Raw genomic sequence first — 27,335 nt, 5'->3', positions numbered from 1 at the left:
ATGGACGAAAGCAGCGTGCCGAAGGAGCTCGCAGCGGTGTTCAGGTGAGTAAGGCTCAAGCATCTTGGCGATACGGTCGGGTCCTTTACGCCTTGATTAATACCAGGGTCTCTTAGCTAAGTATACTGGGCCCGGTCGTGGAAGCGTTTTAGACAAGCGTGGAATGAAATTATGATAATGCTCTTAGTGTCTTGCAAGAGCTGAACGTGAACGAAGAGCTTACGGAGGAACAAGGATTCAGGCTCTTGCTTTTGAGCAACTTTTAAGATCAGAAATGGGTCAAGCACTGCACCTGTACAACACATGCAGTGAAAAACTATTCAAGTTTGCGTCTGCCTAGAGACAGTGTTTAAGTCAAGCAATGTTAACTTTAAATGAAACTTACATGATTTGTCGTCATGTTACTTTGGTGCGCTGGACGTCGTCAAGGGATTATTGTGGGCGCAATTTTAATTATCTTCAAGCAGTTATTGCGAAATGGCCCTATACTACAACTGCCACGGTTTTGACTCCGAATGCGTATCGGTGTACGGTCGGCTTCAGCCCACACTCTAAAGACGAGTTACCCTAAAGGAAGTAAACGGTCCTCCAGCGCACTCCATAGTAGAGGCAAGGTACTCTTCCCAAGCCCTGGGATATATTTTCATCACTAAAAATACGGAATATTTATTGTTGGCAACGGATATTCCCTCTTCAAACCATTAGAAGCTCTTGTAGTCACCAAGAGTTTACCCGATGTTTCAATCTTCTCTTAGTGGTAGCTTTTAAGACCTTCAGTGCCGCGTTTAAAAATCTACTTCCTTTCCTAGTTCCATCAAGTTGCTATGCTTTCAAGTGCAAATATTATACCGTTGCCGAAAGTAAGCATTCTGTTATATTTGCTTTCCATAGTGGTCGAAATCTACACCGAGCCTGGGCAGATGACCTGCCCTTAAAAGTGACTGCACTAGAGGACAATTTACTTATTTTTGACCCCATTATACGGTACGTTAAGTTTGCAGTGTACGTGCCTATAGCGTCCGAGCGGCGGACTGCGCAGCAAAGCACCAAGCCACCGATGATGGGTATTGGAGCCCCATAGAGATATGAGCCAGGTGGGCACCCGCAGGCTTCAAGAAAACCGTTAGCTGCTGGCTGACTTCACTATTTGCCGTTTGCTGCAACTACTGGTGCTCTGCACAGAAGGTTTAAGCCAACAGCACGTCGTGAGAATCTGGCAAACAAAGAGGTTTCTTTTTCCGTCATCAAAAACATTCTGGAACTAGTAGGACTGCTTAGCTGAAGAGGTTCCGGATCTCGACAAGTTTAAAGGGGTGGAATGTGTGAAACTTGCAAGTGAAGCATGCGAGGTCTTTTTCTTCTGGCATTCGAAATGGGGACGCAATCGGTGATTAAAACCGCGTCGGCGGCCAGGCTTCCCCACAGAGCACAGCGACGGGCAGAGGCCGCATTGATGACATCACTTATGGTGGCGCTACGTTTCCAGCGAAGAAACTTGTTTCACGCAAGAAAACGAACGCCACCGAAGGTGAATCCCACTAAGCATTGTATGGTGGCATCTGACGACGCACGGCAGGATGTGGGTGAAGGGCAGCGGGCGCTCGAAATTTCGGCAACAATGACGTCATCACGAGTTTCTTCGCATTTCTACACCGCGTTGAGGAGAAGCCTGAACATCGGAGCGGTTTTAATCGGCGATTACGTCACCATTTTAAACGTTAAAGCAAAAGTACTTGGCATGCTTTACCTAGAAGCTTCACACATTCGAATTCCTGAATAACCTCGAATTCTTAGAAAAAAAAACCATTTCAGCCTCCCTTGAGCCGCAAAATTTTTCGCAGTAGTGTCTGGGACCGTGGAAGCAGGTTAAGCGGATTGGAGCCCGTTGTAGTAGCGGTATTTTTTGCTCGACATTATCTTTTAGGCATGGCTGTGTCCATGGTTCTAGGATAATCGAGGAAGACAAGGACCAGATGCTGTCGTGGCTGAAAGAGCTGGTGGCCATTCCCACCATCTCTGCCGAGAAAGAGCACCGCAAGGACATACTACGGCTGATACATCAGACGCAGGAGGTATGTGCTCTGATAAACGACACATCGAACTAACCCGTAAGTAAGCTCTTTAAACACCTCGACAAGATTTATTTGGGAAGTTGAGAAAATCTTACAAATACGCATGTCGTAGCGACTACCAAGTTAGCAAACTACAGTATGATACAACTTAAAAAAAAAACAGGAGTTTGTAACACTGGGCCACGCTCCTTGGCTTCCTGTGTTACTCCGCTGGTTAATTGCAACATTAAGCGAAATCGGCTTTTTAATGTTTGTCTCTATTAAACAAGCTGGGAAACAAATTTTAAATCTTAATTTTTTTTCTTGTGATAAACTACTTGTGTAAACAGGAAAGTTTCAACAACGGACTATTTTTTCGTCACGGAGGAATTCTGTGCGGCAATCCTGAACTTTGGCGGAGCTTCACTGCAGATTTAAGGGGGTAACGGTAGGGTAAACCTCCCTAGAAATCGAATTTGGAATTTTGGCACAGAAAAATCGACTGCACTATGCGAAACAAGCCTTCGGAAGCGCGTCCTCGAGCGCCCGCTCAAAGCGGTCTAAATGTTGCGCCGAAGTGTGCCGCGTGCCCTGGCGTTTAAAAATGGCGGGTGGAGTTCGGAGGCCGGTTTGTTTATCGTTGTCTTTCGCGGTTTTCTTCATTATGAAGTGTTTTCTTTTTCTTGTGTGCGTGAATGGCAAGTAAATGGTTCGTACTAAAAGATAATATATTGTTGGAAATGTTTACTTTTATAGCAGATATGCCGCTAATGGTGCTCTTCTAGCGTGTTTCGTCTTTGTTATTGTTTCCAGAATTACGGTTGTGATCGCTTGCGTTTCAAGTTTCAAACGTAGTACTTGCCCAGGAGATGGCACGATCAAAAATGGCAGATGGCAAATGGAGCATAATGAGAACATTAAGAAATAATCACTTCACTCGCTAGAAGGGCAGTTATAAACCAGCACGATGAAGCGCATGCTTCACGAAACCTGGTGAAAGGACCGGTGATGAGTCCTTCGATGTAGACGGCTCAAGTACGACTGGCTACCGTCTAATCGACTTCGCTCTTCTCCGCAGCTTGTTGCAAGATGTTGCTTTGAATAAATAGTGCAACAAGGGAGGAAATATTTTGGAAGAAGCTATTGTCTTGTGAGGCAGTTTGGCATCCTCTATAAATGTCACCCATAGCGAGAGCGATGCTCTAAATGCGCTCGAGACATCCAGGCGTACTGCTGCACGTCTTTGAAGTAAATTAAATGTTCGCTTATGCATTTCGTACTTGCGGAAATGGAGGGGCATCTGGTCGCATCATATGTGCATCATGTGTGTTTTGTAATGCTGTCCTCGACAGAATGGTAAAAGAGCGTGTTGACTGGGCAGAATTCTCTCTGCCGAGAGCAAGGCAGACTATGAAGAAAAAGAAACACTAAGAAGGGTTTTGGAGACACCTGCAAGAAAGTCAGCAGTATGCGAACATAAAACTTAATTCTTCTCAAATGAAGTTTTTTTATGAATTGTTCAAATTTAATCTACCCTTTCTCAGAAAGTATTCATCCGATTCTAGTGAAACTTTGTACACATGTACTACATCCAGTCGTAAATGTTCTGAACTAAAAAAATATTACTGACGATATTCATGATAACACTGGCAAAAAATTACACTGAAAGACACCCCGCTGGGGTTTTGTGCATGCAGTGATATTATATTTTTGCATGCAGCACGAACTTCAAAGAGAATATGATATGTATTTAGTTCAGATTTAACCTTTGGGTATTTAGAACAATATTACATAATATCATCTCAGTCCTCTCTGTGGCTGCAGAGAAAAGGTGCATTGAATAATTAAACACACCTGAAATTTTTGGAGTGAGCCACAGGAAAAGTGAACAATCTAGACATAAACAAAGTGTTCCATTCTATACTTAGGGGCATCTTTTGCGAGCACATGCAGCTTAATGCGAATATCTGCACTCGTTTCCAAAATATTACGCTAAAACTAATATGTACCTTTTACCCTACCATAGCTACTTAAGTCGTAACCGACTATAGCTTTAACAAATGAAGACAGCAGCATGGTGCAACTAAGCCCGTTTATATACTTCTATCATTTTCCCCTGTGCATATCATTCATTCACACTGCTTCGTCAAAAGCTCCCATGTAGGCATGCAACGTGAAGGGATAAAAAGAAAGAATGCAAAAAGAATGGAGCACACCACATGTGTTAACACTACAGCACTGGACGTGACGTCTGCGAATATTCGATTACGAACACAGTTTAGACTCGTTATAACGAAGATGAAGGGGCCCGGCTATTACTTCGTCATAGCCCGTGTTGACCGAGCTTCCAAGGGAAATTGTCTTTCCTTCGTTATATCCATTATTTCGTTATAAACCGTTTTCGTTATAACGAGGCCACTCAGGTCTCCATCAGTCGAGGACTGATGGCCGTCCAGCACGGAACCATCGACACGCGCTTTTGACGGAATAAGGTTTTCCCACTCCACTCCTGCACGAGCTAGCCTTTAGAAACATTGAGGAGGCCGTGTTCCTCTTCATATCTGTTCATGTCTAAAACTTCGGCTGTTGTAGTACACTGTGACGTCTGCTTGGGCGACTTGTAGATGGGCGGTTGCGTAGAGTGGCGCTCGTCGCTATACATTGTATACCTGCATGGCCCTCGCAGAAGCTGAAGAAGCACGGCGTGCACGTCATCCTGGAGCCTCTGGGCGACCAGAAGCTCTCGGACGGCAGCCAGGTGCCCTTCCCTCCGCTGCTTCTCGCCAGCACCAACCACGACCCCAAGCGGAAAACACTGCTTGTCTACGGGCACCTGGACGTCCAGCCGGCGCACAAGGTCTGCGCACACTGCTCCTGCCGTTTGTTACGCTGGTGTTTAACGAACATAAAAAAAGATAACATGCGTAGGCTTTGAGCAGCGATAATAGTGTGAAGTTCAGTCTGTGGTGGCGCACCGTTGTACCTGGCTGCGGGACGCTTTAATGGCATAGCGCAATAGTGGCATAGCAGGTGGCCAGGGGAGTAGCGGAGGCTGCTGACGCTTGGTATACGCTTTCTCGACCCTTCTCCTCCAAACGAAGGTCTCGTAAGCCTTTGTTTGGAGGTACAGCAGCTCACTTACATTTGGTGGGCGCATGCGCAGGACGACGGCTGGGAGACGGAGCCCTTCCAGCCCGTGGAGAAGGACGGCCGCCTGTACGGCAGGGGCACTGCGCACAACAAGGGTCCGCTGACCGCCTGCATCTGGGCGCTGTGCGCGTTCCTGCAAAGCGCCGGAAGGCCGCCGCTCAACGTCAGGGTGAGCGGACGCCGTTATTTTATACCCGGCGGGAGGAAGCTTTTCAGTGTACGTTCATCGTATGGATTTTCAATGCGGAATAATCTCAGTCACTGAAACGAAGGCAATCACAGGGAAACGATTCTTTTTTATAATGAGGTTGAGTCAGTGGCCGAAATATGTTGCGTAACCGTTTATTTAAAGAGGAAAGACAACTTTTGCCAGCACGTAACGCGAACACACTTGAAAGTGGACCGGGATACAGCGGCTGCCAAGTTAAATCGGTAGAGCACTGCGACATACCATAGTCGTGGATTCGAATCCCACCTTCAGCCTGGTTATTTATTCCTTATCCCTCGACAAAAAACACCCTAAAAATAAGCCTCTCTTGTTTTCAGCAGATGAAAAACAGCAATGCCGCCGGTAGGATCCGAACCCACGGCCTCCAAATCTTACGTCCGGTGCTCTACCAACTGAGCTACGGCGACGGCTCTCCAATGTGCTTTCGGGGGTATTTATGTTTTCGTGTAACCGAACCTTGAGAGTGTTCACCAGCGCTACTCTGCTAAATAGTTTAATGACGGTCTCGGTTCTGGCAGTCTTGGTGCCATAGATAGCGGAAGAGGGTTCTCGCACAGCTTCCGCCCTTAGCGCTCGATGAAGTTCTACGTCACACTCGCGGTAATACAGGAAGTACTACGTTTGCCGCTATGGATGGGGGCGGCACTGGTGAACACTCTCAAGGTTCGGTTACACGTATACAAAACATAAATACCCCCTAAAGCAGAAGACTGGACAGCCGTCGCCGTAGCTCAGTTGGTAGAGCACCGGACGCGAAATTCGGAGGTCATGGGTTCGGATCCTCCCATTGGCATGTTTGTTTTTTCCTGCTTTATAATTAATTATCTTTACGCGACAGATAATTCACAGTATTATTCTTCCATTGATAGACACCACAAATTAATAAAAAATAGAAACATTCCCTTATGCACCTTTGTATCGGTGGCTGTTGGCTTCCTTCATATGTATGTCAAACGAGCCCCCCATTTCCCTTTCCTTGTTTGTTAAAGTATGAGTGTCAAGTATAGCGATAGTCTGTGTACCCCATCTGTTTTTCCTACGTATTCTACCCGCTGGTTCCTTCAGTGAGAGCATGTATCTCACACACCTCCTCACCCTCTTATGGGCTTTGTCACGCTTGCATGACGGAAGTTAGTGTATGAGGGATGAAAGGCCGGTTTGCTGAAGTTCTTCTCAGGTGCTGTGCAATAAGCACAGGAGAGAACCCTTGATCTAGGGCCATGGCAGCACTCGCTCTAATCTGCCCAGTTCTGCCGTGACGCGTCAGGCCCGTTTCACATGCTGCGACTGGACCGAAAATATGTGGTGTAGTCGGTGAGGCCGCAGTGCGATTTTCGGTCACTGCTTTTACATGCGACACCGACACAACGAATTCGGTCAAAGGGACAGGCAAGGTAGCTTGATGTTTGAATAGGCAACCCATCATTAAACGCGACAGAAACGTCACGCGGAATGTGTTGATGATTTTATGACCAGCGTATTTTTAGATGCAAGGCATTATTCCGCATGTTTTGATTAGAATAAACAGTTTTGCTTCCACCGCGGTAACAGCTCCCATGTGACCGCACGTCGCACGCCGCCTCGGCGCTCCCCACTGGTCAGACGCAGAGCGAACACACCGACACTGCGACTGAATACCAACCGGACGGAACTCGATCGCAAGCCGTCTGCGACTAGACTGACGGCTATCCCCAGTCGCAGACCGACAGAATTCGCAGTGTCGCAGGCGAAAATCGCATGCATGTGAAACGGGCCTCAGTCGATCGCATGGCGTCGCGTGAGCGTGCCCTCACACAGTCGTTAGGTGTAACGCGACGGAGTATGTAAACTAGGTTAACTTGCAGTCAGAATCAGACAGTTCTGCTGGGTGATTACAATGTGGACGCTGTTGGACACAGAAATAAAACTGATTATTTAATTGAGCGAGAAGTCCTCCTGGAAGCCAATCCCACCGTCCCCGCAACTAATCCCAGCGAACAGGTGGTGAAGATATTCCGTGGAATATTTGATGGGCGTCTGATAACTTTTCAGTAGCCTATTGGTTCAAAATTAAAAAGAAAGTAAGCTATTAATGTGCAAACCCTTGATTCGTCCCGTAATTAAATACGCGTCTCCCGTCTGGAATCCTCATAAAAATTTGAAATTGATCAAATCTAGATTAACCAAAAGAAAACCATCAGGTTACTATATCGTCGGTATGATCGCCATTTTTCACCTTCTTGTGCATTGTCCGCTTTGAATATAACCCCCCTGTCCGTGCGCCCGTCACGTGGATTCACTGAAGTTCTTGCACTGCATCGTCAATTCGCTTTATCACGTCACACCTAATGTCTATATTACCCCTCATGTTCTCCGATCAACCAGGAGTCATCACAGCCTTAATGCTAAGTTATACTTCGCCCGTACTAATAATTTCAAACACAGCTTATTTCTTCGTACAATTGAACGTTGCAACTTAAAGGGGCTCTGAAAGGGGCTCTAATAAAGCTCCAGTATGGCTGGGATGTTAAAGCACGCCTCTTCACGAATACTGTCCAGCAAGAAATTTTCTAATGCGCTTTGTAGAAGCAGAGTTACCTGCAGTCAAAATTCGAATTTCTGCGTCTTCGCGCTTTCCCTCTCCTCTCGGCACTTTTTGCACGCTGGAAGGTTGGCGCTCCTCCGCCGGCCCCTCCTCCGTGGGAGAGCGTCCTGACCCGCCGGAGCTACGCGACTTATTGGCCGCGGCCAAGGTAGCTGCCTGACGTCTGAAAGAATCTAACCAGTAGCCACCTCTCAACATGTACACGTAGATGCGCGCGACGGAGGAGGGTGCGAGCATGAAAGTCTCCGGGAAGGGCTCGCGAACTTTCGCGCGTGATTGTGGGCCCTCTGCTGCGTGTAGAAGTTTATTATTTGGCTCACGTTTTCATGACAACACAATGCAGTGATTGAGCGAATTGATGTGCTTTCCTCGGAGGGTGTTTCAGAGCCCCTTTAATTCCTTGCATAACGCGGTCTCTTTCATTAAGCTCATTCATACCAGCTACCGGTGCCACATGATGTTTTTTGTTTTGTGTTGTGTTCATTGTGCATAGCTTCAATTTATTAGTTACAGCCTATCACATTGTTCGCGCTATGTATGAAAACATGCTAGATGTAACCTTTTTTGTGTGTGTGTTGTACGTTGCCGTTTTTACAAGAATTGTTAACCCAACTCCTGGAATAGCCACAATAAGAGCTGCAGTATGTAAAAATAATAAAATAAATTAATAAATAAAATTTCATTTTTAATCACATGGCCCTCTTAGTGCTCTTGCAGCCTGGAAGGTTGATCCGGTAGGAATGTCTGCGCTGGCACGCGTTAAGGGCATTTTTGAATAAAAGTGCTTCCAAGAAAAAAGCTCCGCCCCTTCTTTAAAGAAAGACGGCAGCCGTACTAACAATTTTTTAATGCAGGCTACCATGCTGACGCACTTTTACAAAAAATAACTGGAACTTCAAGTGTGCCTCAAGCTCGCGATCCATGACTCATCAAAGAATTATGAAAATAGCAATATCGGCAACGCTTGAGACAATGGAGCAGGTTCCGTCTGAGAGATGATGTGATTGTCCCACATTCACTTTTCACCATGTGATGCACGCCCAATATGTATGTAAGCCCATTAGTTTTTGACTGCAGACAGTGACCACTCTAGAGGTTTTTATCAGCGGATAGCTAGGCTATTGACTATTGGTATTACAAAACGGCAGCAAAGCTGCAAAAGTCACTTTCATAGTTTCCAACGGCAGCATGATTTCACTTCCTCAACTGATTCAGCGCCAGCATCATGTGCGGCAAATGGTCGGATGAGATACATAAGAAAGTTTGCGGGGATAAGGGGTCTGCAGCTGGCGCAGGATAGAATCCACTGGGGGCACAGGAAAGTTGCCTCCGTCCTGCATTAAACACAGTTAGCTGATGACAATGATGTAAAGCGATCCGCACCGCAAAAACTAGAAGCAAACCTGGCGGATTTCATATTTTTGGAGAAGCCCGCACGTCAGCGCAGGAACTGCCCTCTCTTTCACACAGTGTGATGTGTCGTTCTCGCTCGAAAGACTACAGTTCCCCTACTACTGTGGACATGTGGCAATCCTTCTGCTCCCGACGTTTGGGCAGTTAGACATGCTTTGCTGTAGCAGGCCAAGTTTCAATTGATCGGCTTAATTCGGCAAATTGGCATAGGGGCTTACCATACTTTTGTTACCCAGCTCTCTCTTAACGGGCACGAAACGAACTGTCCGCAAACACGTTTTTACTGCAGGTCGGGCTTACAGATATGAAGAACACCGAGCAGCCGTGTGTATCTCGAAACCATTCAGCAATCGAATCGAAGAACTGGTTCATTTTATCTGCCCTGCCTGTGCTTTTGTGCTGGTTCTTGGCTTCGTTCTTGCCATGTTTATTGATTGATGAGATGCGGTGGCACTACAGGATCTACTGCGCCGCTCGCCCTTGAGAAAGTTATGCTGCGCAAACACTAATTTACGCGATATGAATTACACAGACAGCCATGCTATTGCGCGATATACTGCTGTAGCCTGACTGACGTTGTGAATAGACGTGCACCGCAGCAGCGCTAGTGTACACCCGCGACCTCCGTCGCTGATTTATATGAGCGAGCGAACTGTCGACCATGCGTTACTGAAGCAGCTATTGACATGGCATCCAAGCTGCCACAGCTGGAAGCTTTCGATACTACGCGCGCAGAGGCTACCGCTAGGCAACCAGCACGCAGAAGGACTTAATGGATGTGGTACTTTCCATTAACGAGTGCCAGTGTGAGTCTTCATTGCGCACGGTGGGGATAGTAACGAAGCCGAGTCACGCGGTGTGGTGCGATGCGTATGTGAGGACGTTACGTCGGTGGTCCCCTGAAATCGGGCATTTTCTGCCTAACGACGGTGCAAATATCAGCACGCGTCTTCTTAACCGCTCTCACCTAAAAAAAGTGGTAGGGGTTTTTAAATAGTTAAACCGATCGAGTCGACCTGCGAATGCCTAGTTGGCTCATGATTTTTGTTTTGCCGGGTCGTCGGCATGTCTTGAGACGACATTAGTTCGACAGCAGTATTAGTGCATGAAGGCGACGATATGCAATGCACACTGCGAGAGTGAGTTGCATTTTAACAAGAGGCGTGGTTGGCTGCCGATAGTGCTCTCGTGCAGAGGCTAGCGAAACGGACCTTTCGCGCCGCCGCGGGTTCGAATCCATATTGTGGCATTATTTATATTATTTATGATTTGGCCAAGGTCAAGCTTCACACAAACTTGATGAGCCAGTTCCACCTCGTGTAGTAGAGCTTTCGTACTAAAAAGTGGTTGTGCTCAGATTTTTGTCGCCATCTGGGTGCGGTGCGTCGCAGTGAGGCGCCTTACTTTCTGCCCTGCACGCAGCTGCTGATCGACAACATGCAGGAAGTGGACTCGCAGGGCATGGCTGCCTACTTGAAATCGGATAAGAGGAGCGAGTATCTCAAAGCGGTCGATTACGTCTGCATCTCGGACGGCGTTTGGCTGGGGCCGCGAACACCCTGCCTGACTTACGCACTCCGGTGAGTCTTCTACCGAGCACAGCACCTGCCCCTCTTCGGCGTTATACGACTCAACCCTCACTGCAAGCGCTTTATGTTTGGGATAAACAATTTGACGGCACAGCGCAGGAGTATTGCATACAGTCTGCGTCACCCTTGTGTAGAGCGCTCGAGCGGTGCCCTCCCCTGCTTAAAAGTCGACACCTCGTCGTAGCAGTCTTGTATGGGCTAGTTGGTGCATCAGAGAAGCCGGCGCGACTGACGAAGACAAAGGAGGCATACAAAACGGCAGGACCGGCGTCGTAGCGTCCAACTTCTAAAGGCTAGGCTTGCGCGGAAGTAGAGCCATATGAACCTGCAAGCAAAGTGGGCGCAAGTAATTTGTCCCCAAATCCAGGACTGCTTTCTAATTTCACTTTTGGCTGTGTGGTGCAGACTGCTCGAGCGTTCTACACAACGGTGACGCAGACTGTGCGTGCGCATTTTCTCATGCTTAGAGGCTGGCCAGATCATGATTTATCGGCTCGATCCCGAAGATTTCCTTCCCGCTGTCATCGTACCAGAGACACGGTGTGGTTGACGACCCACTGATTGCGCTGAACGTTTTCTTTCACCATGCAGTGGCATATGCCATTTCCAGGTCGAGGTGACCTGCGCGAGAGTGGACCTCCATTCTGGAATCTACGGCGGAACAGCGTAAGGAGGCACTCATTACTTTCTACATTGTGCGCTACTTGATACAATGTGCATCGATAACCGCTTGCATAAGCGGAGGATGCATATTTTCTGTCGGTGCCGTTTTCTTAGTAAAGCAGTGACAAATATGATGGAGTTTAACCGCATTTACTAAGGCTCCAGGCGAAGCTGTATCGCATGTGAAATGGTGTATTTAGCGTGAGTCGAGCCATCGGTACGCTACTGTTTTGTATCTTACTGAGACCACGGCGAACAGCCAGAAATGCTGTATCGTTCCCCGTCTGAGTGGTCCATGTAGTCACTATATATAATGCTGAGGGAGCCGGTGCCGATTCAGCAGCCCTCAGGAAGTTTTTGCATGAAGTGATTGAGATCTTTGCGCATATTAGGAGCCTATGACGCAGTTACACCTAAGTGTAGTAAGGTAGGCTTGCTAGCCTATTTCAGGCAAGGCAGTTGTGCTTCTCCATCACGCACACTACAGGTCATATCGACAAGGAGCAGGTACGGGCGGACCACTGCCCATGCTAGTAAAGAGCTTTTCCTGGGTTCTCCTCATCTAGTGCGTAAATACCATCCTGGACCAGGAGTCGTTACAACAAGCACCGAACACTGCGTTATTAAAACGTTCGCAGTTACTTTCTCTCTCATCTCTTTCGTGGACAACTACACTATGATAAGGGTATTATGACGCACCGTTATCGGCCAGATACTGCCATCCCTGCGCCTGCTAAGTGACCACTCCGCCTGTGCTACTTGTACAGGAGCGCGCATGTGCACTGGATACTTGTCGGCAACATTAACGGTCACCAGAGGGCGGCGACAGACTGCTATGCTATTAAAAGGAAACTTGTGCGGCATAACGTAAAGTACGCAGTAGCGGTTTGTGCGCCGTGGAATGCATGTTTCAGCCCGGTGCTTTTCCTCTGAGGCGTGTCTTTTCCCCCCGCAGCATCGAAGCAATGCCCGATCTGATGTACCTGCTGAACAGCCTGACGGATGCTGGAGGGCGGATCACGATACCGGGCATCTACAACGACGTGCAGCCCGTGACGCACGAGGAGCGCAAGATCTACGAAGGTTTCGAATTCGACATCGTACGTTGTCCACAATCAAACTATTAGCATTCTTTCTTATACTACAGCTGTTCTACGGCGTAATTTCTCCTCTAAAAAGCCGTTGCCGGAGTATATTGGATCTGAAAACTCCTGCTTTTAGCTGCTGGAAAATGAGAATGTCGAACAGGTGTTTGGCAAGGTTGGTCGCAGTTAAGGGCTGGACTTTTTGGTTTTTATTTTTGAAAATTCGGCACAACGTTTTGGGTGTTTATTTCAAAACAGTGTTTTCTGTTTTTCTTTCAGCGGCTATTGTTTCCTACGGATGAATTACTATATCTTCACGGCGAAATAATGTATTCATGTGTGGAGTAATATGAGTTGGACTTGATCTTGCAATTTTTGTAAGATAAAACTTTTGTAATATTCGATTTACCTGTAACTGATACACAAACGGTTGTTAATTACTAATAAAGCGCTTCTTAGCAGTGCTTGCAGAAGGTAATGCTATCTCTAATAAAAATTAACGAAAGGTAAAAGATGGAACTGTTAAAAAAAACTTAAGTCGCTGTTAATTTCTAAAACGTGGATTGCAATATAAGCTAGGTTTTCGTGCTAGCTTTAGTCAGACGAAGGGGCATCACGTGATCTGCGTGCTGATGAAAGCGATATAACCGTCACTTAACCATTGCGGCAGCTGGAGAAGAACATTTTGTTCTTACATTTATGCTTGGTTTCGAGTGTTTTCGCATGCAGCGAAGACACCTGCTTAACCAAGTTACTGCCTTAAGCCGGTGATGACAGTGAAAAATGCTACGCTAGAAGACGTATGGCGTGGCCTTCCAGCCTGAAGAGGCGCGACTGGTAACGGGGCGCTACTTCAAAATGCACAACTGGGCTACTCAACCCAACGGTACATCGTGTCGCCATGCCCCTGGCTCCCACACATTAATTTTCTCCTCTGAGTGCGTGTAACTACTACTCGATTGCCGGTCGATAGCCAACAGATGTCAAGATTACTGACATTTTTCGCTTGAAACCGGATTTCTAATACTTCTAATTTTTCAACGCTAAGGCGTCCGTGTGCTGTGTGTTGTCAGTGCACGTTAAAGATCCCCAGGTGGTCGAAATTATTATTCCAGAGCCCTCCACTACGGCACCTCTCTCTTCCTTCTTTCACTTCCTCCTTTATCCCTTCCATTACGGCGCGGTTCAGGTGTCCAACGATATATGAGAGATACTGCGCCATTTCTTTTCCCCAAAAACCAATTATTATTATTAACGCTGAATTCGGCGTACCTGTACCGTTTTTTTCTCCCAATTTAAACCGAAATGTCCAACTCTATAGTTATAGTGGATTAGAAGGGGGCCAAGTGCTGAAGCTCTCAGTGATATGGCCTGCTATGAATGGCCTTCAAAATCTCCGGAAAAGTAACATCATATGGCTCAGCATTGACTCTCTGGCCTTTTTGGCGGTAATGGACCACTGCATTCTTCCAGAAGCACAGAAATGGCGAGGCATGACCTCCCCTCATGATGCCAGCTGTCGGAACGCTTTAGGACGGGGAGAGCGCTTCTCCCCACTCCACTTTTGGGGATTCATTTTGATCACTGGTCAAATGACAGATAACGTAGCGTGAATACAGAGCCGATGAAAGTAAAAGCTATGGCGAGTCTCATAGGGTATATATGGCATAGGAGGACATAATGAAAAAAAAAACATCATAACGAGTTCCCTGGTTGTGCTGAGTTGCGGAAATTGGAAGACTCACGCAAGTACAATGGTCGAGGAGGAGGTGTAAGAAATTTAATAAACGTGTTTGGTAGAGACTTCTACGTGGCTTGCATGCTGTTTGTCGATCTGTTACTGCTCCTCCTTTCAAAGGCAGGCGCATGACAGTTAATCGCTTTGATTTTCTATGAGACTAGCACTTCATTTTGGACTTGGGGTCTTGCATCCAGTCAGATTCAGAAGGCAGCTTTTTTATCTGTCGCTTTACTTACTTGCTCTTAAAGAGGCTGGGATCACAAATAAAGAACAAGAGCTAAGCAACAGCTCCCTCCTGCATTGGTGCAAATGACCTCTCTGAGACGGGGCTTTGCACGAACGCTGCGATGTGCACAAACTGAAGGCACGTGGTCTCTGTCCTCACAGGATGCGTTTCGCGAAGAAATGGGCGTCTCCAGAATGGCTGGCGCCGACAAGACGGAGATCCTAATGCGTCGGTGGCGCTATCCGTCACTTTCTATACACGGTAAGCAGAGAGCGACGATCCCTTAATGCCACGGGGTGAAAGGAATTACGCAGTGCTTCTCTCATCGTTGAAGTAACGTGCGGCGCTGCATAGAAAAGCCTCGGCAGGTGTCATGTCATAATGCGAGTGTTGAAACTGTTTTCGCTGACTACTCGGTCGACGAAAATTAACGCGCTTTTAGAACACAGCACGCCCGTTACAAAGGAAATGTAGTGTGGCGTTGTTTGTGGGAAGCAGACGGTGTGCGGCATTTTAGCGTCGTTACTGTTATGTAGCATCGTTACAAGTTTAGCGTCGTTACTGCCTTGTATTTCGGGGTAAACAAAAAATTTTGATCAATTATAAATTTATATTTTTTTCACTTCCGCGAATAGGCGGGCTATTGGCGTCATATCCACAATAAGATCAATAGATTGCATGGGTGTCGTTTACTGCACGGGCGAACGTTGTTTGGGTATTGCAGAGTGCGCCCAGACTATGGAAGCTGTTCAGCAGTTATTTTACATGGCGACAGCTTGCTGCAATGACACAGACTGGGCACTGAGGACGGCTTTACGCCTAAGAACTGCGGCTACTTCCCCGTGCCACATAGCCCTCAATATTAAATATTACGGCCTCAATTTAAGGCTGTAAGATCTAGGAGCTGCAAGTGTAGGAAGCATTTTACGAGTCATATTTGTGCAAAACTTCGGTGCGCTTTATACTTGTTTCACACACAAAAAAAGTGAGAAATATCGCCTTTGAGTTGCGGAGTGTTTGCTACTGGCGACTCACAGATGGCACCAGCCACTTCGTTGTTTCAGTGACGACGCCAATATAGTGCACCTACCCATAAAAGCTGGGCCTGTTTGAAAGTGGTTTCCAGTCGTTGCAGATTGTAGCATTGCAGTGCGCGCGTGTGGGGCTAGTGATGGGGACTTCTCTAACCGTGGAGTGCATTGCCACAGAGCATACTGTAGAGCCTCGCGGACACCCACTGTCTCCCGCGCAGGTGTGGAGGGCGCCCACTGGTCTTCGGGCGAGAAAGCGGTGATCCCGGGCCGGGTGGTGGGTAAGTTCTCCATTCGCACCGTGCCCAACCAGACGGCGCAGAAGGTGCGCCAGTGCGTGGAGAAGCACCTGCAGACCCAGTTCTCCAGGCGGGGCAGTCCCAACCGAGTCAAGTGAGCTGGCCATTCTCGCATTCCAGTCTCTTTGCTGGGCTGCACCAGTTAAAGCGCAGCAAGTAACAGTTAAGCCCCAGGAGCTGAAGTTGCCCCACATCTGACTACACCTAAACTGGGGAGGCAGTCGCCTTCCTGTCACGAGATAACCATAAAAAAGAAGTTCTACGCTTATGAAGCGTGTGTTTGCTGAGTTTTCATGCACTCAATTTTAGGCAAAACACTTCTCTTACCTTAAAATTGACGCTTTTAAGGCGTTGCGACCTGAATGAAGGCGAAGTGCCGATGATACTTCCCATTAGCATTTCTTCTCAATGCAGAAGCCATGCTACGGACAAATAGCTTTTGCTTGCTAGTAACACAATGAACAAACTAAAATCACACTACACTGTACTGATGGGCGGCTTCAATGCGAAGGTGGGAAAAAAGCAGGCCGGCGACCAGGCGGTAGGCGACTATGGGATAGGTTCTAGGTATATCAGGGGAGCATTATTAGTCGAGTTCGCAGATAGAAATAATGTAGGGATCATGAATACCTTCTGCAAACGAGAGAACAGGAAGTGGACCTGGAAGGGCCCTAACGCTCACCCTGTCAGGAAGGTGCGGTGTAGCGACCACAGTATGGTAAGGTCTCCAATTAGCCTAGATTTGAAGAGGGAACGGAAGAAACTAGTGAAGCGGAAGTCCATTAACGAGTTAGCAGTAAGAGGGAAAGTAGAGGAATTCAGGATTTCGCTACAGAAAAGCTATTCGGCTTTAACTGACGAAGAAGATCTTAATGTTCAAGCAATAAATGATATTCTCACTGCTATCATTACTGAGTGCGTCATAGAAGTAGGTGGTAGGATGATTCGACAGTATACCGGCAAGCTATCTCAAAAGACGAAAGATCTGATTAAGAAACGCCAAAGCATGGGGGAGTCTAGCCCTAGAGATAAAATAAAACTAGCAGAGCTATTGAAGTTAATAAATAAGAGCAAGAGGGGTGGGGGGGGGGTAGCCGACATAAGGAAGGTTACAATGGAGAGAATCGAGTGTGCTCTAAGGGAACGGAGGTAGCCTAAACGCGGTGAGAGGAAACTAGGCGTAGGTAAAAGTTAAAGAAGCCGAGGAGTTCTACACAAATCTATGCAGTAGCCAAAGTAATCAGAAAGTTCAAGAGAGAGACAGTAGTGAAGAGCAATGCGTCATTCCGTCAATAACGAAAGACGAAGTAAATAAAGTCTTAGGAGCAACGCAAAAGGGAAAAGCAGCTGGTGAGAATCGGGTAACAGCAGATCTGTTGAAGGATGGAGGGGAGATTGGGCTAAAAAAAAACTAGCCGCCCTGTATTTGCAATGTCCGAAAGAGAAGCTTGGAATAACGATAACATTATCTTAATGTACAAAAAAGGAGACGCCAAGGAGTTGCAAAATTACAGGCCGATCAGCTTACTGTCCGTTGCCTACAAGCTATTCACTAAAGTAATCGTTAATATAGTGAGGGCAAGCTTAGACTTCAATCAACTAAATGATCAGGCAAGCTTTCGTAAAGGATATTCCACAATAGATCATATTCACACTACCAATAAGGTGATAGAAAAATGCGCAAAACATAACGGACCCCTATATATAGCTTTATTGATTACGACAAAGCATTTGACTCAGTGGAAACCTCGGCAGTCATGCAGGAATTGCGGAATTAGGGTGTAAAAGTGTCTTACGCGAAAATACTTGAAGATGTCTGTAGAAATTGCACAGCTACCATAGTCCTCCATAAAGTCAGCAATAAAATTCCAATAAGGAAGGGCGTCAGGCAAGGAGACGCGATCTCGCCAGTGCTATTATTCACCGCCTGTTTTACAGGAGGTATTCCGAGGCCTGAATTCAGAACAGTTAAGGATGAGAGTTAATGGAGAATACCTTAATCTTTGGTTTGCCAATGACATTGCCTTGCTGAGTCACTCTGGGGATGAAGTGCAAAGCACGATCATTGAGTTGGACAGGCAGAGCAGAACGCTGGGTCGAAAAATAACATGCAGAAAACCAAAGTGGTGTTCTGCAGTCCAGCTAGGGAACAGCAGTTCGCCATTGGCAGTGAGGTGCTGGAAGTGGTAAAGAAATATGTCTACTTGGGGCACGTAGTGGCCGTTGGTCCGGATCATGAGAGGGAAGTAACTAGAAGAATAAGAATGGGGTGGAGCGCATATGGCAAATTCTCGCAGATCATGAGTGGCAGTTTACCAATTTCCCTCAAGAGGAAAGTGTACACAGCTTAATCTTACCGGTAGTCAAATGCGGGGCAGAAACGTGGAGGCTAACGAAAAGAGTTCAGCTTAAGGACAACGCAGCGAGCCATGGAAAGAAAAATGATAGGTGTAACGTTAAGAGCCTGGAAGTGGGCAGAGCGGGTGAGGGAACAAACGCGTGTTAATGACATCCTAGTCGAAATCAAGAGGAAGAAATGGGCTTTGGCAGGGCATCTAATGCGAAGGCAAGATAACCGCTGACCCTTAAGCTTAACGGAGTGGATTCCAAGAGAAGGCAAGCGTAGCAAGGCGCGGCAGAAAGTTAGGTGGGTGGATAAGATTGGGAAGTTTGCGGGCATACGGTGGGCGCAGCTGGCAAATGACAGGGTTAATTAGAGAGACATGGGCGAGGGCTTTGCCCTGCAGTGGGCGTAGTCAGGCTGATTATGATGATGATCACAAGAGACCAACACAAGCGTTTTAGACGGGACGAAGGAAAGTTTCTTGAAGCGTACTTCAGTATAGTTAATTCATGGGCTAGTTGGTATTATTTAAGCTCATAGTTTTCTTCGGCTGTGTGCTGTTGCGCTGAAAAAATTACAGTATAAATTCCTGAAGCGGTTACATATAGAGAGTGAACATATCTGCGAGCCTCTTGCGGGCGCTGACTGATATTGCGGATGACAATTTCTCATACAGTTTCTTGACGCCCCCAGCTGCGCGCCCGTCACCTGCATGTAATATGCACAAGTTAGAGACGAGAGATGACAAAGGAATGTTAAGACTCCTGTCAGTGAGAGCTACAGGCGCTTGCATACGCCTCATTTCATAAAACACAAAAAGAAAGATGATTCTCTTCACCAGACTAACAGACATGGTTTCTACGCCAGCCAAAAAGTGCATACTAGGCGTAGATACTGGTATCACCAACTATGTTTTGTGCCGTTTGACTGGGACTGGGATAATCAGACCGCAGCGAAGGACGAACTACCCGTGAGGCAATAAGTCCAAAGGTCCGCTTCACCAAACGCGAAAGTTCACAAACCTTCACTCGAAACGAAAGTGAATTGTAGTTTGTGGATTGGCTGATGGTTATCCCACTGGTTATCCAGTCTTGCTAGCGCGCACATGCCGGCGAATTACAGCGCGCTTACTTAATGGAACATAAGCTCGGCCCCTGGGTCTTTCAGGGGTCGTGCAGTCTTCAAGCTTGCTTGTCCTGCGACAAGCGGTCATTTTGGAGTTTTACGTAGTGATATAAGTCTAAATCAAAGAATCGTCAAGATGTGCGCCACGAATTTCACATGAACCTGACCAGGCAAACCGCTGCCACTCGTTTCAGGGTCATAATGTCCCATTGTGCCGACTCGTGGATGGCGGATCCGACCGGACCGCACTTCGAAGCCGCCGAGGCTGCTGTCAAGCACGGTACGTGGCTGGCCATGGATCTGCATGATCTAGTGAGATATAGTGCGCAGCTAAAACAGTGATTGACCGTTTTTCAGCTGTGATGTTCAGGCGAAAAGTATTGTGGATGTTTTAAAACGCTCGTAACTATGTGCAATAAAAGTCACCTTGATCGAACGTTACTTAACAAACTTTGCAGCTAATAGAAATTTTTGGAAATCCCCCTCCGAAGCCGCATTGGTCGCATTACATTGCGAATGCGTTTGATGTGAACGAATTTCAGTAGACTGTAACTTTCAGTTGATATAATATTTTGGGAAGCCTCAACGTGCTGTACTTCTGTGTCAGAAAGCATCATTTCGGCTGGCAACAACAATATCTGTGATGACGATTTTAATGACACACAGGCAGCTCGGCAAGATAGTATCATGGCTAAAATTTATTTTTATGGGCTTTTCAGAGGAGGAGGGGGTGGCGATATGAGTAGAGTGGGGGTAAAAAATACCTTTTCTTGCGTGAATTACACCTTATAAAAGCTGAGCATCAGGCCTGTGTAAATGTTGAATCCAATAGAAATAAGGTACAGTAATTCTGAACCTGTGCAGCTTGTTAAAAGTCCGCACCGCCGTAATTTCACTTGCAAAGCTTCATGTTTCGATATCATCCTAGTTCGATATGGACACGCTCCCAGCTTGTAGTTTCGGCAGTAGTCGAACACACTGGCTAGCACAGTCGCTCTCCATGTTCAGTCTTACGGTGTCTTCGACTGGTTTATCCCGTGATCCGGTTAGGATTTGGCAGAGTGGGAGCCGCTCTTGCTCTGAGAGCGTGGCGAGACTGGTCAAGCCGAATGGTCAGCGAGTTTTGAGAGCGGAAGCGCTAGGAGCAGGAGGAGGACGTAACTTCCGGAACCACGGCGCGGCACCGCTGCTGGTGTCAACAGTAGCAGCACGTGGCCGCACAGTCTGCATCGCGGTCGCCGCGTAGCCTGTATCGATCGCTGCCCCGGCTCTCCGTCCCACGGGACGCTCATTTTTCGAACATCGCCTTGTGGATAGCACTGTCGTCCTCGTCTGAGCTGCTGCTGGAATCGCTGTCGTCATGTGACAGCAACACAGACCGCGTTCCTAGCGTAGTTATCCGGCGTCTCTTGGACGTGTTGCCTCACACAGCGCGGCACCCGCAAAACACAACGCAGCAAGCTTCACTGCATCAAAAGCCTACACTTGCTTCTGCCTACGCGTAGGGAACGCCGAGGCCTGGCACCGCTTTCGCGAAATGGCGGAAGTGGCTCTGTCACGTGAACTCACCTCGGAGCCGCTCCGACTTTTTTCTCGGAGCGCGTCAGAGCGCTCTGAGCTGGAGGCGAGCGCGCAGAAAGAACCAGCCGAATGTAGTCTGAGCGGCTGGTTTCGACCAGCCGAATGTGCGGTCGCCTCTCAGAGCGCTCTAGAGCGATCTGAAGCGACCAGTCGAAGACACCATTAGGAAGAATTCACAGGAGACCTTGTTCTATGATAAATGAAGTGACCCTCACGTGATGACCGCTCTTCCTCTGCCGTGGACAGCGTACGGTGTGGCACCACATAAGACCCGGGGCGGCTTCTCGGTGGGCTCGGCGAGGCTTCTGCAGGAGCACGTCTGCCGGGACGTGCTGCTGATGTCCATAAACCCGGCCGGCTGCGGCTTCCACTCGCAGAACGAGCACATCAGCATCGCCGACCTTGTCTCCGGGGTTGGTCCAGGACTCTGTTGTTTTATTTTTCTTGTGCTCGCGCAAGTTCTTCGCAAAGTTGTTTTATTCAGATCCCTGTCCTCAAACGCGTACACGCTTCGTGACTCTTTTACAGGCCAAGCTGTTCGCGGCGTACATGCACGAGCTGTCCAAGCTGAAGTGAGGCAGCCCAAGGGGACGCCGAGCGCAAGTCGGACAGAGCGTTCCTCGTCGGCGTTCCTTGCAACCGCCACGAGTTTGTCGCGGGAGCTGTGGAACTTTCGTGATAATTATTTGCGCCAACCATGAAAAAAAAGCGACGCATTCCACTTTGCTCTTTATTTGGCTCACGCGTGAAGTTTTGTGACTATTGCGCAATGAAAGAGCCACTGCGCCAAGACGCGCTTTTCTTTTTCCAGGCTTTGAACCGTTATAGGCCAACGGAAGTGGGAATGGTTAAAATACTTGTGCGTCGCAGGCTGTTTTTATGTCCATACGAGTTTCTAACTAGCATCATTATTTAGATTGGAATTAGGTGAGATTCGACGTTTGAGAGTCGAATCTGATGCTTGCTTCACGAAAATGCACGCTGTGGAGGGAGCTTGCAGAGAGATGGGGGAACAAGATGTTAGAACATTCGTATTAACTATGCACTAGAAATAAGCAAAAACGAAGAGACCTTCTGTAAAAAGGCAGCGCAGAAAATAAACGTATGTTCTTGACGTGTCTCCGTAGTGTATTTGGTGTATTCAGCACTAAACGTCGCGGTTGCTGAGTGGTTGGGGCGGTATATGATTCGGCTCTTTCACGTCCCGGGTCATTGGGATGTTGTCGGTAATGAACTTGCGGAAATTGCAGTGGCCTCGGATGAACACCTCAGATTTTCTTGCTCCAGTCTAATGAAGAGATCGAAACCATTCTAAGGAAAGCATACAAGACAGCATTACACCTGTCAAGAAACACACCCAACGAAAAGCTCATGCAACTTGGCGTCAACAACACCTTCCTAGAAATTGTGGAAGCGCAACGAAAATCGCAAATTAAAAGACTAGGAGGGACCTACACTGGAAGAGCACTGCTCGACAGAATAGGCTGCGAATACATCGACACAAAGCGGTACGAAGACATGCCTACCGAAATAAGAAAAACATTTTATGTCAGACCCATTCCAAAGAACATGGACCCCAGGCTCCACGAAGGCAGAAGGAAGGCCAGGGCAGAACACATTGAAAGAACACTAGCGGGGAAGGATAACACCTTCTACACGGACGCAAGCGCTATGGAAGTAGCGAGCGGCAGAAGCAAATACATAGGTACGGCAGTGGTAGTAAACAAAGATGGGGAACTAACCTCCGGGGCATCCACGGAAATCTGGAGTATAACGGACGCCGAGGAGTTAGCCGTAGCGCTGGCGGCAGCAAAAGGATATAGGGAGAACAAATCATTGAATATTCTCACGGACTCAAAAGAGACCTGTCGAAATTATACGAAGGGCAGAATTAGCAAAGCTGCTCTTAAGGTGCTCAGAGAGTGCAACCTCTCAGAGAGCATAACAGTCCAACATAATTTAATCTGGATACCTGCGCACGAGGGCATAAGGGGCAATGAGGCGGCGGATGGTCTAGCTCGAGCTTTTTGTTTCCAAGTCGGACAGCAGCAGGAGAGCCGTGGTCTGAGCGCCATGATCCTCGGGGACAGCTATTCAGAACTATTCCAACATCACAGAGGGGTGAGATATAAATATCCGCCCCCGCATAAAGCACTAACAAAGGAGGAGGCAACAGATTGGCGTAGATTACCAACACCCCAACCTCTTTATATACAACAAGATGTTCCCAACGCAATATAGGGGCACATGCCCGTGGTGCGGGGCCACACCCACACTATTTCACATAACATGGGAATGCGAACGAAACAACGCATTCCGAGAACACAAACCCCCGAGTGCGGAGCACTGGGAGAGCCGGCTCGTCAGCTGCGAGCTCGCCGTCCAAAAGAGGATGGTAGAGCACGCAAGGGATGCAGCCAAACTCAGTGGAGCCCTGGACTGAGGGACCCCCCTTTGCTGATGAAGCCTTCCCTACAGCGCAGCGTGAAGACAGCGACACGCGAAGCAAGCAAGAAGACTTCTGATCGCCTAAATACTTTTGATTCAATAAAAGTTTTCCTGTCCTATCCTATCCTTGCTCCAGTCAGTTTTCCTGCCGTTGTGTCCAGACCGCCTTTGCAGCTTTTTTCCATAGGCATTGGTCAGCCGACTGGCATTCCTCTCACCGTGACACTGAACTTTACCGCTGGGTCCCCAATGTCACTCACATTCCATCTTCATTTCCTCCGTGGAAACGCATTGTTCATTTCATAACAGGACACGGTCATTTCCCTTTATTTTCATCATTTTTTACTCCGACCTGACAGCACGCGTCTGGCGTGCTTGGGATTCTATATCTCATTTTCTTGACAACTATGCTATCATGTCTCATATTGCTAGCAAAATCGCTTGAATCCTGTCCACGTTTTCCTGCCCGAATTATCTGCAACTCCGTCACAGTAATTCACGTGCATATGCTCCGGTTAAACAAATGGTTGCAATTGTGAGTGGCACAATGCCCGACAGTTGTCATCTTGTTCATCCGAATGACGTTTAGATATTTTTTCTCAATCTCGATTTTTCTCTTCATAACAACTCTGAGGCCATTGGTCCCATGCTGGACGGCCGATGGACCCAGGTAGTAGGGCGTTACGCACAATCTCTCTCCGCTCTTTTCCCCCCTCTTTCTTTTTTTCTTCCTGCCCTCTTTCTCCTGCCTTTTTTAGTTAGTGCGTTTTTTGCGTTGTTTGAGCTTGTCTTGCAGTTTCACCACCTAACCTGTGATCTCATTTTCTTTGTAGGTTAATGTCGCTTTATTTTACCGCGTTTCTTTTTTCTCTTGTGTGCCTGGCACATCCCGCCTGACCTTCATTCTTCACATCAGCCGACTTCTTGTGTGGATCTTACGGCCCTCGGTTTGAGTTTACACTGAAAACATGCAGCGTCTCTTTTTTTTTGTTCGTAAATGGCGTTTGATTTCAAATGCTATTTCTTTTTTTACTTTAGCCCCTGTTCATTTATTTTGGTTGGTTTAAGTCTGTGCTAGCTATGTTATGGCAGACATTCCCTCATATCTTTTTTATTTTCTAATATCTTATATCGTTATCTTTTTTGGGTTTTCCTTATGAAAGAGGGACTCCTAAATGAGGCAATGGGGGCACGACAGCAAATGGTGCTCAGGGTTTTGGCTTTTGGGTGCTCACCTCTGGCCAAACTGGGAGGCCCCTTTTTTATTCCAAGCGGCAAAAACCAATTAAATGCTACGTCCCGCTGGCTTCCCAATAATGTTGCCTGATGAATCTCCTCAGAAGTACGTTACGCGACTGTGCCAAGTAAAGTTGCAGGTTCGCTTCGTCCAGCGTACGCGGGACGCAAACCTGTTGTCCGTTATGCTGATCTCTCTTATCGTACCGGTGATGTGTGTCGCAAGAGCTTTCCACTTATCTATATACGCTTCGACCAGCTCCTGAAGTGCGGCTTAAATCGCAGTTTAAGAATTATACGCAGCGATAAATTTCACGAAGCACAGTTTAGGCTCCTTATTGCGGCGCTCGCTGCACCTTTCGCAGCATAAAGGTTCTGTATCAAGTAATTTCATTGTGACACCTCATGAGACTAATGTGAACGAATAAAAATACTCAATGAAAACAAAAATGAAAATTATTTTCCGAGGAAAGTAAATGGCGCATTAACTGTCTCACATATATCGATGGACACCAGAACCGCGCTGTAAGGGAAGGGATAAAGGAGGCAGTGAAAGTGGTGCCGTTGTGGAGGGTTCCGGAATAATTTTCACCACCTGCGGATCTTTAACGTGCACTGACATCGCGCAGAACACGGGCGCCTTTTGCGCCGTTGTGGGGTTCGAACACGGGAACTCCGGATCAGTAGCCGAGCGCCTTAACCACTTAGCCACCGCGGCTTTTTTTGTCTTTATTGCCTGTTTCGACAGTTTACAACAGATCAAAAACATGTTCTGCGCTTCATTCTCAAACATCAAGAGCGGACATGCGTTTCACTCACGTTAGAAAATCAAAACTGTGTCAAAGAACAACTCTTCCATCAACTCGATAACTTATCTCCAAAACGTACCTCCTTGTGCACATCACGCAGTTTAAATATATTTTCTTTGAAGTAATCTCGGAGAGACCGTGCATCTTCATCGCAGTGTCGTACAGCCATCCTGTTTCGCTAAATGCTGTGCAGGCCACGAAGGAAAATTGCATCGTATTCATAAAGATCTGGCTCATCACGGCGGGTACTCGGTGACTGAAATTTTCGGAACTAGAACACCTGCTGAATTCCGTAGCCTCAGCCAGTACCTCCCATTTATTCCGTGGACTCGCCTCGTTGAATCCAGAATCTGACTCGCAGAAGCCGCCAAATGATCTGACATGTTTTCAGCTCATCCTTTGGTTCAGGACACTTCACGAAGAGAATGGGGGCGACCCATAAAGGGGGAAAGAAAACGAACGGAAACTCGACCGGGTGGCAAGAAACGTTGCCTCTTGAATGCGCCCCTCGCAGTACGGACTGGGTGCGTCAGCATTCAGGATAGTAAAGAGCTATTTCTGGAGACGCACTATGCATTATGTTCGGAAAGAAAAACCAAACACGCGGATTTTCCGCTGCGTTACTTGCAGCAGACAGGAACAACGTGCGGATCTCAGAAGAATTCATTTTCGGTATTATCGACGTTTCATTCATAATAGTGTAGGCCCAGTTTTTGGCGAGCTAATCATTTGCGATTCGTGAAAATTCGTTTACATTAACTTTTAAATGAAGCTCTGAATAATGCTCTGCTCAGACGCAGAGGAGAGCAACACACACACACACACACACACACACACACACACACACACACACACACACACACACACACACACACACACACACACACACACACACACACACACACACACACACACACACACACACACACACACACACACACACACACACACACACACACACACACACACACACACACACACACACACACACACACACACACACACACACACACGCACGCACACACACACACACACACACACACACACACACACACACACACACACACACACACACACACACACACACACACACACACACACACACACACACACACACACACACACACACACACACACACACACACACACACACACACACACACACACACACACACACACACACACACACACACACACACACACACACACACACACACACACACACACACACACACACACACAGCAACAATCAAATATGCCTGAGGAATTGACCACTGCCTTAGTGGCACGGCTAGCAGTTGCTTCCGGTACATCTTTCGCGCCGCTTTATGCGCACAAGTGTGTTTTTGTGTCTGATGTGTAGTACGTGTTTGAGTAGCGAGCACACATGCAGAACTAATAAGCCGCTGTCTTAGAACTGCTTAAATTAAAGCTTTCTTCCTTTAAGTCCACGTGCATGTTACACAGAACAAAGGATGGATATAGGTGGGAAAACAGCGCGCAGAAAAACAAGGATGGTAAGTCATGCACCAACTGGCCCAAGCTTTATTACAGTATTTAAGGATGGATAGTTGGAAATGCGCTCGCTTAATCACGACACACGCATGGCTCTGCAGGCCTTGCTCTTGCCCCAACACGCTCTTCTCCCAAGCGCTCGTTGTTGCCTAATTAGTAATATAGCATAGGCATGTTTCCTTTACTGCCGCAGAGGTACAACCAAGGCGTTCAACA

At 47.4% G+C, this 27,335-nt stretch overlaps 1 protein-coding gene and 1 non-coding gene across 2 annotated transcripts; one reads left to right on the top strand and one right to left on the bottom strand.

Annotated features, from left to right (window-relative positions):
* LOC144129672 (cytosolic non-specific dipeptidase-like) lies at window positions 1-26,405 on the top strand. The gene is made up of 12 exons (XM_077663777.1): window positions 1-44; window positions 1,925-2,072; window positions 4,738-4,908; window positions 5,215-5,370; window positions 10,850-11,007; window positions 11,608-11,682; window positions 12,635-12,779; window positions 14,893-14,992; window positions 15,984-16,155; window positions 19,725-19,810; window positions 21,358-21,524; window positions 21,640-26,405. The coding sequence occupies exons 1-12, from the start codon at window positions 1-3 to the stop codon at window positions 21,685-21,687; spliced, it is 1,470 nt and encodes a 489-aa protein (XP_077519903.1). The 3' UTR covers window positions 21,688-26,405.
* TRNAL-UAA (transfer RNA leucine (anticodon UAA)) lies at window positions 5,765-5,837 on the bottom strand. Its single transcript has one exon. It is a non-coding gene; the product is annotated as a tRNA-Leu (tRNA).
* Window positions 26,406-27,335: the final 930 nt, after the last annotated feature.

Source organism: Amblyomma americanum, chromosome 4 (assembly GCF_052857255.1).
Source record: "Amblyomma americanum isolate KBUSLIRL-KWMA chromosome 4, ASM5285725v1, whole genome shotgun sequence".
Classification (NCBI taxonomy): Eukaryota; Metazoa; Arthropoda; class Arachnida; order Ixodida; family Ixodidae; genus Amblyomma; species Amblyomma americanum.
Note: the sequence above shows the minus strand (reverse complement) of the source record. Positions and strands in the feature narration are given on the sequence as shown.